At 32.6% G+C, this 11,993-nt stretch overlaps 1 protein-coding gene across 1 annotated transcript; it reads right to left on the bottom strand.

Moving 5' to 3' along the window:
• Nucleotides 1-4,939: 4,939 nt before the first annotated feature.
• Nucleotides 4,940-5,700, bottom strand: LOC7482769 (S-protein homolog 24). Its single transcript, XM_002297791.4, has one exon. The coding sequence runs from the start codon at nucleotides 5,617-5,619 to the stop codon at nucleotides 5,194-5,196; it is 426 nt and encodes a 141-aa protein (XP_002297827.1). The 5' UTR covers nucleotides 5,620-5,700; the 3' UTR covers nucleotides 4,940-5,193.
• Nucleotides 5,701-11,993: the final 6,293 nt, after the last annotated feature.

Genomic DNA, 11,993 nt, shown 5'->3' with positions numbered 1-11,993 from the left:
CAGCGGGGTCAATTCACCCGCAAGTACCAGGCACAATGGAAGGATGACCTCTCAATGTAAGTTTGTTTAGGTTTTAGTTTTTTTTTATATACTTATAACAATATTTATGAACAACTAATTAATATTAATTACTACTTTTATTTAATTTCAGGTTCACAAACATTGAGGTTGCAAGGACTATAACATTGGCGTTTAAATCGTCGATGGAGATTCCATTGTTTCAATGGAGCCAGGTTTCCAAACATCCTGAGTGGAAACCTTATATCGATGCATGGTTTAAGCGATTTCAGGTCAGTGTTAATTTTTAATTTCCAGCTTATTTTTAATAAATGATTTTTATAATTTTATATCTTGTACTATTTTTATTTTATATGAATTATTTATATACACAGAACAAATTTGAGTGGGATAGGGCAGACAATAATGTTGTGAGGAGGGTATGGGAGAATCACGCGGCAACTAGGTAACATCGAAAATAATATTTATTTTTGTTTTATAATTTTATGTTTTAAATTCTAATTTGTTACTATGGAAGTAGGTTGCGTGATTTTTGGTATGACACCCAAAAAAAATCAAAAAGACATGCGAGGGATAACGGTCTTGAAGGATGGAATGAGGTGGCGGTTTGGCAGGAATTCAAACCGCCATTCATCTCGGGGGAAATATGGACGGCATATATTGAGCACGTGACCTCAGAGCGGTTCTCACGGCGCTCACAGTCCGGCGCCGACAACCGGAACCAGCAAATTCATGGTTCGGTGACCACGCACACTGGCGGATCCGTCCCATTCAGCGCACATGCAAAGCGGATGGTAAGATTAATTTTAATGAAATATATCGTTAATTAATTTGTCGTTCCTTATAATATATTTAACTTTCAACCTATTTTTTCCTTACAGGCTGCGTCTCTTGGACGTGAACCGAGTCCAATGGAGCTGTTTCTAGATACGCATGTGCGGAGTCAAGACCGCCAAAAGGGGGTGCAGCAGTTCGTGGACAACCATGCTCAGCACTTCGTGGTATGTTCGTTTATTCATTTTATTTTGTAAGTTATTATTTTCTTGAATTGCATCTTGAATTGCATTTGATGATTTTTTTACCGATGGAATTTTCAGGAGACCTATAATAGCCGGTTGAGGGAGAGATATGGGGACAATCCGTCGACCCATCCAGATTTCGATCCAGATTTGTGGATGGAGGCGGAATCGTCTGGTGGACCCGATAAAAATAGGGTCTACGGGCTCTCCAACACTACGGCTGAAAACTTGCGTTCGACTCGTAGTGTCTCAACTGTTGGAAGCTCTCCATCAGTATCGAACACCCAGTCTGAGGAGTTCATTGCGTTGAAACAACAATATCAACAACTCTCGACGAATTATGATGAGCTCCGTCAAATAGTCATGGAGATGAGATCAAAGATGGGTGACGATACTTGTGCAGCTTCTTTTTGGCCGTATGGTCCCGGGAACAACCAGCCTCCTCCTCCTCCGCCTCCTCCTCCAGCTCCGCTGCTATTCTAGTTTAATTTTGTTTTTTAAACACATTAAATTTGTAATGAATATTATTTAACATTACTTTTACATTTTTAATGTTTAATGCATTTTTATTTGTTTATTAAGGTTTTTTACAATTAATAAATTATTTTTTTTATATATTTTAAATACCAACCGACGGATATATCCGTCGGTATTTAACAGAGAGTTGCCGAACAATTACCATCCTTACCATCATTACCGACGGAATCGCCGACGGATATTATCCGTCGGCGATTAAATACCGATGGCATTACCGACGGATAATATCCGTCGGTATTACACAGAGAGTTGCAACAAAATTACCAGCCATGCCATAATTACCGACGGAATTACCGACGGATATTATCCGTCGGTATTACACAGAGAGTTGCAACAAAATTACCAGTCATGCCATAATTACCGACGGACGTTCCGTCGGTAATGCCGTCGGTAATTACCCTTGAAATTTCAAACGGATTTATTCCGTCGGTAATGTTCCCGCGGGAAACTTTTTTTTTGGCGCGCGCGTATCCGTCTGTAAGACCGTCGGTGTGTCCGTCGGTGGGTGTTTTTTTTATTTGCGACAGAATTAGCGACGGAAATGGGATTTACCGACGACTGTTATACCGACGGACGTGTTCCGTCGGTGAGTCCGTCGGTATGGTTTTCACCGACGGAATGAGTCCGTCGGTAAAACTGGATAATGTTGTAGTGGATAATGTTGTCTTTTTAACATGTTTTTTATTTGGAAATACATTAAAATAATATTGTTTTTATTTTTTAAAAATTATTTTTGATATCAACACATTAAAATGATCAAAACACATAAAAAAAATAATTTTAAACAAAAAAAAATCAAATTTTACATCTAACTCCCATTTGAAACACAATACAGTCGTTGATGTGTTTAAATTATAATATTTTTTAAATACTTTTTTTTTTAATAAAATCCAATCATTCTCCTTTTCTTTTTATTAATCTGTCATACCATCAATATTCTAACTGTTCTATGAACAATATTGTTCACAGAACAACCCCATGGAGACACCTGCATGCCACTGCTCAACCATCTATGTGTTTGATCAGTTAAAAACTAAGTGATTGATCAGTTACCAAAACTAAGTGTTCTTCAATCAACCAACTAGTAATAGTATAAATCGTTAATGTTTTCATGTCTTTGATGATACGAAAAGTTTAAGGATATCTCAACTTTTCATTTTTGTGCCAATTACCCCTAAACTTTCATTAAAGTAATAATTGATATTATCTAAAACCTAATTCGGTAAGCCTTTCCCTGCAAGCAAGCTCTCAGCTTGGATGTTAATATCCATGCCAATATGCATTTCAATTGGAAAAAAAGGGTTTATTTTATTTTATTTCTTTGAATTATATAAATTTATTTCAAACATTCGAAAGATGTATGTGTAATTTCATTTTGAAAGTAAATTTCACTTCAAACATACACAATATATATAAAATAAATGTGAAGTTCAATTACAGAAATAAAAATACAAGGTCACATTTGCCACAGTATTTTTTTTAAATTCAATAAATAATAGGAAATTTGAGTAGGTTTAAGAGAAGATTCAACTTGCAATACCTTCCACTCATGTTCTAATAATATTTTATACATAGTTGCAGAATGTTATTTTTACAAAAAAAAAAAATTGCTAAATATTCTAAAATGATTTTTAATGAAACATGTGAAAGTATTTTCTTTTGTCTTAACGATGTATATATTGAGTCGAAGTACCATATTCGGTCGAGTCTAAAATCTTCCTTTCATTAGTTTCTTTTCTGACAAGCTATTAGAAGTTACGAGAATCGATTAATGAATTATTAAATGTCTGTCATGATCAATTAGGAAGAAATCTGTATTAATTAGTAATTATTCTAGTTATAGTGTTTTGTATTTATCAATATAGCATAAAAACTATTTTTATTTCCAAAAAGCTTAAGCAAAATTCAACTTCATTACATGAATTAATCGGATGGTTTTATTCATCAAACTTTTTAAAAAATGTGATTTAATAATAACACTATATATCAGATAGCAGTGGCGATAACACTGGGGTACAGGCACAACAGCAATTTTAGAGATCGTCTTTCTTTCTTTTCTTCACTTTTGTTTTTGTACATTAATGGAAAGCATTATGCTCAAACATAGAATGTTTTGTCAATACCTGCTACCACCTTATCAGATAGCCCCAGGTGGCATTTAACTAAAGAGATGGGGTACGTAGATTTTATGTGATAGGACATAAGATCATGCCGGCCATACAGGAAGCAGTATTAATGGAACAGTGAGAATTTCTGTTTGTTTCTACTGAAAGCAAAAACCTTTATGTGGGAAGTAATTCCCCTTCAGTTTTGTTCTTTCTGTTAACAGAAAAAGACTGTTGCTGTTGTGCACTTGTGCTAGTCCTGCTGTGTATGATTTGTCTCCATTTGCCCATTTGGCTCTATAGCTAGTGAGGATACTTTTTGTTTGATGTAAGTTGAGGTGAGGGTTTCCTTTATCATGCTCCTACTTGCTCATCCATACATTGGACGCATTAATTAGCTCCATTGCTAGGGAGTCTGACATTTCCTTGATAAATCGTTGTCATGGTGGTGTTTTAGTAGTGATTCAATTCCACTTTGTAGTATCTGCAAAGCCTATATCAGTAAATTATAAAGCCTTTCAAATTAGCAAAAGATGGTTTGGGTTCCATGAGCTTAATTCAGAGCAGATTATGCAGCTTGAATTCTTGACCAAACATATAAAGATAGACCCCAAGTGAAAAAGGGCCAACTTCTGACGCGAAATCTGCAGCATATTTCATCATCAGTAATTTGACAGTGATTATATATATATATATATGTGTGTGTGTGTGTGTGTGTGTGTGTGTGGATAAACATGTATAGCCCTGCGTGATCAACTTCTCTTCTCCAGATAATGAATGGTTTCCATCAAAAAGAAAATAAATGTTGCTTTTCAAGTAATTAGAGACCTGGGCTCTGGTGATAAAGATATAATTAAGAAGTTTCTGGCTAGGATATAATTAAGAAGTTTCTCCAGATAATTTTTTATTTTTTTTTCTTGGCTAGGAAACTTTCTGGCTTGCTCCTTAATGGCATTTCTTACTTTATATATATATAGAAACCTAGGCTTAATGCCCATAGTAAGTGTTGAACGAAAACACCTGGTAAGTAATATTTTCTTTCATGTCTGGTCGAAAAGAAAAATCCATTATACTTATTCTCTGATAGCAGTTATTAATAAATCAGCATTAATTTAGTTCAGATGCTGTATTTTGCAGGATAAATGTAAAAAATATATGATATAGTCCATATTAATTAGAAAAGCGGTACAACATTCCTATATATGTTTTCTTATAGAAGAAGAAATTATGGCTGCAATGATACTGCCAAGCGGCATTCCAGAGAAGAAAAAGTTGCTGTTTCAGGCAAAAGCTAATTTAATTATTGAAACAAGGTTGAGAGCTTCTATTAATCAATGAACTCCTGTAATAAACATGAATCAACTGATCAGTTACTCTCCCTTCATTATTGACGACGCACGCAATATTATATCCTTAGATTAAAATCTAACAAGACTTCTCTTAAAATACAATCATCGAATTAGCAACAGCTAGAGCTAGCGCAGAAGTCGTGATGCCCAGATACTAATTATAATTTATAACCATGAGAAGTCTTTCTTCCAGTTTACTTCATCATTACTGAAATAAAACCCATCCTCTCTCACCAACCAAGAGCACATCCTGAAAGGGCTGCAACGCTGAAGATCCCTTGGAACCTTAAAGGCATCGAACTTCCTCCTCATTGCATCCCACTTCATGGTGCACCGGAAATGATTACTGCACCAGAAGTTGATCTGGAGTCTCCAACTAAAATCATCACCTTCCTGGAGGGCACGTCCACCGAGATCATCACTGTCTGATGAGCACCATATGACTAGTGGCAGTGATGAGTTGTTTGTGAACCCATTGATGACACGAACATCGTACTCTAGCCCACAGAAATATTCTGGTTGATATATTGACATGAAAATCATGCCTATGGCGAGGCTAACTACAAGAAAAATCTTAGTGAGAACCTTCATGTTGTGACTTTTGAGATGAAAATACTCTCGAAGACTTTAATATATAGTAGAAGCACTAGTCATTTGTCGGGTGCTTTGCTGTTTCAGACCAAAAATTTTTCAATACAAAAACTGATTGTGGATACATTTCCAATGCTTTATATTAAGGAAAAAAATTAATTGTAAATTAAAAATTTCATGCATATATTTAACCTATTTATTTTAATTTATCTAAAATAAAACTAAATATGTTCTGGTCCAACATCCCACATATATATTTGAATGAATTAAAGTGTAAAATGTAAGGGAAGATGAAAATAAAGAATTTTTTAAAATATAATACAAAACAAGCTAGGCACATGTGTGGGTCCATGCGTCTGGCCCATCCAAAAAAACTTGGCCAATGTGCTAGGCCTCTTTAATATTTTTATATGAAAGGGTAAACAATACGTTGTTTGTTAGCCAAGTTTTTTACAACTAAAGGGTTGTTGGAAAGTTTGGTCATTAGTTTTTTTATCTAAAAATTCAATTTTAAACCTTTTTTTTCTACTCAAAATACATAAAAAAAACAAATTAGAAACCTTGATAAACCTATTAATGACTTTAAATAACTTTAAAACCAGTCAAAAAATCCAAAATTAACTTGAATTCAAAACATTTATCGAGCTCAGATTTATCATCTCAAGTGATAGAAAGGAAAAGGAACAAGTAGGTGACATTCCCCTCATCAAATGTAACTTATTGACACCAAGATCAATCTTTTTTAGGCCTGAATTAGTGTCAATCAAGACTTTCTCTCTTTTCAACTAAAATTTGATTACTTTCTTTACTCTCTTAAACCATGGACTAAAAATAAAGAAAATAAAGTTTTATATCAAAATTAAAATTTCAAAAACCAAAATGTAATGAAAATAGAAATTGGAAAGTATAAGGGCCAAAGTGAGCTTTTTGTGTGAACTTTAAAGTGCCACATATTATCCTCGCCTTTTTCTATTTGGTACACCATTTTTCAACCCCGACCTTTCTTAAAAAATTAGAGCTAACTAGTTATTAATTTGGCCAAAAAAGAATTTAAATCGATGAGAAAAACTTCAATGACTAAAAAAAAAAAAAAATTTCATTGTAGTAATCCATAATGAATTGTGAAATGGTGCATATAGTGTATTTGGCCATGCCATTTAATAATTTCTATTATGTGTGTGTGTGTGAGAGAGAGAGAGTTGTATTTGAAAGTCTAATCATTGATGAAATCTCTTCGTGTTGGTACATATAATTTCTTACCTATTCTAATACATATTTTTTTTATATATATAGACTTTTTTGTAATTTTAAATGGTATGCATTTTTAAGATAAATTAGTTTTTAAGGTTAAATAAAAAATTTTTATCTATTTATTTATTGGTATATGACTATATGTTCTTTAACGCTATGACTATTTATTCCTCTATGTATAAAAGATCCAATTAAAAAAATCATATATAGAATGATTTGATATGTTTAGCATAATTTAGACACCAACACAATAAATGGAGAGTCAAAGTTCCAATTGGGGTTCTAATTTTGTATCGGTTCAAATATATTCAACTTGTGCATTTTGCTCTTCTTTGTTCAACAAAAAAGTTATTCAACCCAGCCCGGCTCATGACATGTGTCCCAGGTGACATTGAGGCGAGCTATATGTAAAAAAGGGTAAAGTTAAAAAAAAAAAAAGTCGCCATCTAATTTTATGGATAAGTATTGAACCTGTAAGGCTATATGGATCAAAAGGGACCCAAAGGTCACCACTCATTCTTGATGGGCTTACATGGGATATGCTGATCCAACCTAAATTCACTTGTACCATGAACACATAGAAATATGTTTTCAACAATTCAAATATCTAATAGTCAATGTCCAGGGATAGTCAACCTCTAAGAGAGCTATCTCTTCATTTTTCATTATTGCTCCAAGTTTAGCATTGTAGGTGCAAGAGGGAAGTTTGACCTTTAAAGGGATGAGGTATGTTTTAATAACTATTAATTAATGAACAAAAATATGAACATACATGCTATAATGAAAAGACTCAATTGAATTAGTTATGGAGTAACCTTCTTAAAGGGTGACAAGAGTCATTAAATGCTTGAAGCCAAGCAAGAGTCCAACAACCACTTTAATATTGTAACATTTGTAATTTTTATAAAAGGAGGTTTTGTCTAATTTGCCATGGTGTCCAAAACTAAGATCTAGGATGTAAATGCTTCTTTGTAAATCTCGATAAAGTATATTATTCCATTCATTTTGAGAATAAAAATTGAAAATTCTCATTCATTTGAAAATATAATAAATGGCTCAATGAATTATCCATAAATTTTGAAAAGGTAGTTTAAGACTTTTCTTCATCCAAAAATATAAAAATAGTTAACATTTTTAACCCATACATTTTGAAAAGAAAAAATCAAAATTTTATTCATTAAAAAACAAGGTAATATAAAAAACAACTTGTTAGCAAGCTATCCCTTGAAAACTCTTTTATACTAGACTATTATGACATTTTATCTTGGGAACTTATAATGACTGGACTTCTTGTGATGTCACTTCCGCTTGCTTTTTACAAGAGTTTATCAACTTTATCGACAATAAGATGTTAAATATATTTTCTAATCTCAATTGTGTTGTCACTCATCTCATAAAATTTCAATCATAATAGGCTTGTCTAGTGTGGTATTATAAAGAAACCCCTAAAAAAAGGTTCTAGTCATTATATGTGGGTAGGTTAGCTGACTTATTAGTTCTAAAAAAAATACCTACAAGGTGTATATATACAGGGCAATGCCACATCGACTTCTAATCACAATCAAATATAATCTCAATGAGAGTTTGAGGTTTCATGCATGCTAGTCTAGGACAAAACCCATTAGGACACCATTAATTCTTTATACTAGCCTAAAGCAATGTAAATGAAAATGACGCGTGGTGGGTGCATAACACAACTTCATATCCAATATGATATGCATGACAAAAAAATACATAATCAAGAGCATAAAAATAAAAAAACAATTCACATAATATAAGCAATCACATAAAAATAAAAGCCATAACAATCACATCATTTTCAAACCAGGAAAAAATCGTAACCCTTAATAAATTCTTAGTGGAGTCGTTATTATATCGCAGGAGACATCGAGGCAAGCTATATGTAAAAAGGGTTAAAATAGAAAAAAAGAGTTGCCACCTAGTTTTATAATAATTAAGAACCCTAAATGGCCTATTAGAGGTTCTAGATAAAGGGGTTGATCATGTAATAGAAAAAATAACAATTATTCTATACATTTTACCTAAGATAAGCTACATTATTGTTTATCATAAAAATAAAAAAATGTTTGATGTGCTCAATATTGTATAAATTGACATATTTTGTTTTAAAATCTAAACTAAAAAAGTAGTTTTGAATTTAGTCTTAAGGACAACCTGATCCTTAATTAAACAATAGTTAGGCATTATACCAGCATGAATGGTTAATTATTGATGTGTATTGGACCCGCGAGGATTATATGGATCAAAATGGACTTATAGGCCACAACTCACTCTCGATGGGCCTTTGTATGCATCGATTTAGCCCAAATTTGCATATAGTATGAATGCATGTCAATATGTATTCACCAATTCAAATATCAGATAGTCAACGTCCAAGGATAAGAGCTGATAATGAATCTTCTAATCTGGGTTAAGTTCTCGAAATAAATGATAGTCTATACATCACATATAAAACAAGACACACAATGAACGATAAAAAATACTCGATAGTCAACATCCAAGAATAAGAGTAAAAAATGAGTCATCTAATCTTGGGTTAAGTTCTCAAATAATAGTCCATACACAATACAATAAACAAAAACAATAAATTTCTAAACCGAGGCTAAACTGTTACACCACAGATATTTAACAATACAAAAAACAAATCCTCGGCGACTCCATGCCATTGGAGTGACCACACAACGACGTGTAATATATCAAACATCCACCACAAACCATAAAAATCATAATTCACAACAATCAATGATATATTTAAAATTATTTAGCAAAAAATATTTAGGGGTTTGAAAATGACCTTCGAGAGTTGCTAACATCGACTGAAAGCTATTGAAAAATGATCCGGGTAGTAGTGGCGCGTGGCTAGCACACGCAGATAGTGAAGGATGAGCTGGACAGTGATGGTGCATAGATTCCACGCGTCAAATCTGAACCTATAAAAAAAGTCATCAACGATCGAGATTTTGGGCTGGTCTGGTTGTTGTAACCTCCGGGTTTGATTCGAGCTGTGATTAGGGTTGATTTTGGAACTAATTTATATATGGTGTGATTGAGGTCATAATTGGGGTTGAGTTTTTGTTTTCTATTTGGTATATTTTTTGTTTGGGGGGGTTTTGGAGATAAATTTATGGTTGTTGATTTTGGTTGGTCTGTCACTTGGTGGAGAGAAAACAGGCTATCATGGGTCTTTTGAGGCTGCTGCTATGGTGACGAATGAGTGGATGATGATGGTGGTTTTTTATGGATCATGGGTTCGATGAAGATGTGATCTGGGTGGTTGTTGTTTTTGTGAGACGAGGCTTATGGATGATATTGAGGAAGATGATGGATTGCAGTCTATGACTGCGGCCGTTGATGGTAGTTTCTACTCTAACCCTCTATTTATAGTGCTAATAACTCTAAAAAAAATAAAATCTAACAATTAATTAGAAAATCTCTAAAGATTTTAAATCTTTGAATTTTCCTTAGTTATTTGATCTCCCATTATATTGTTTAATTTTTTATTATCTTGGTCACCTTTTTTTTCTCATCATTTCACTCCCTATTCTTTTTTCTTTGTTTCCTTTTATTTTATTTTATAAAAACTTGTCACATAATAAAATAAAAGAAAGTGCCAAAAATAATAAAACAACCATAAGTCAACTGAATTGCATTGAAAATATTTTTTTTTTTTTGAGAATTTTTATCTTTTTCAAAACATGTTGGAAAAAGAAGGTCTAAAAAGGTGAGCTAAAAAATCCAAAAACTAAGAAAACCAAACTAGAAAAAAAAAACCCAAATTACCGGATTAGAAAATAAAATAAAAAGTCAATCCAGTTTCAATTTTAAAAGTTTGAAAGCGATAAACCATACCACACCAAATCAATTCAACTAACATTAAACCTTATTTTATAAAAGAAAAACCTTAAAATTATAGACGGTCCAAAATCAGAGCTCAGAAAATAAAAGGCCGGAAGCCAGCTCGCTCACCAGGTTTACATCAGGAGAAATAGGTTGTCGGTGATGGTGACCCTTTTAACATTAACGAATACAGTTGTTGATGGCTATAATTAATTTAACTTGTAACACTGTTTTTTTGTTTTTTCAATTTTTCTATCAAATCTTTTGATGCTTCCTGTCAAAATCCTACCATGTCAGTTATTATTATTATTATTATTATCATTATTATTATTATTATTAAAACTTAAAAGCGTGCTTAAGGATGATAATTTAGACTACAATCATTCATAATCAGCAATTCATAAAAAAGAATAATATCCGCTAGCAATTCTTATATATTCGGTGCGTTTTTTTTTATTAAAAGATTTATTGTATTCTAGATTACAGAGGGTAATTTTTTTATATTTTATTATATTATAATTAAATAAATTAAAATTGTTAAAATTAAATTGAAAAACTCATGAAGAGTAAATTAAAAGGAGGAAGTTTGGAGGTGGAGAGGGGTGGTTTAGTAAGAGTGTTTGAAAGTATAGTAACAGTTGTTTTTTAAAGTATTTTTAACTTGTAAATGTATTAAAATTATATTTTTTTTATTTTTAAAAAATTATTTTTGATATCAGCATATCAAAATAATTTAAAAATATAAAAAAATTAATTTTAAATAAAAAAAATTAAATATTACCTATTTTTATTTGAAACACAGCACAAATCAAGGACAAAGTGTCAACTTCGTGAAAAACGTGGTATGGTAAAGGGATTTTCAAATGAAAAATGTCTTGGATTTTGCAACATTTTTCCTCTCTTTTTTAAATTTAACATCCACTTTTCCTTTTTCCTTTTGCGTCATTTTTGTCCCCGCGTGGTTTGGTAATGCTGTTTAAGCTGTTTTTACCCTAGCTAGTAGCCACACTAAAAAATCTGTTGGATAAAGCAAAAGCTCATGTGAGAGCCCACCGAAAATTGTGGTCTCGACACAAGTTTTGCAACAGCAAGAAAATCTGTGGGCACGTCGTGGACAGACTAGAGAGAGCAAAATTGTCATTTGTGACCTCTGTAGAGTTGAAATACCAATTTTAACCCAACAATTTGAGCCCGTGACATGTATTAATCATAGTGATTAAACCAACTTAACAGATCAATTGAGTGATCTGATGCCTGACCCAAAC

The sequence above is a fragment of the Populus trichocarpa genome, chromosome 1, assembly GCF_000002775.5.
Source record: "Populus trichocarpa isolate Nisqually-1 chromosome 1, P.trichocarpa_v4.1, whole genome shotgun sequence".
In the NCBI taxonomy this organism is placed as follows: Eukaryota; Viridiplantae; Streptophyta; class Magnoliopsida; order Malpighiales; family Salicaceae; genus Populus; species Populus trichocarpa.
The sequence above is the reverse complement of the archived record's forward strand: the minus strand, read 5'-3'. Positions and strand labels throughout refer to the sequence as shown.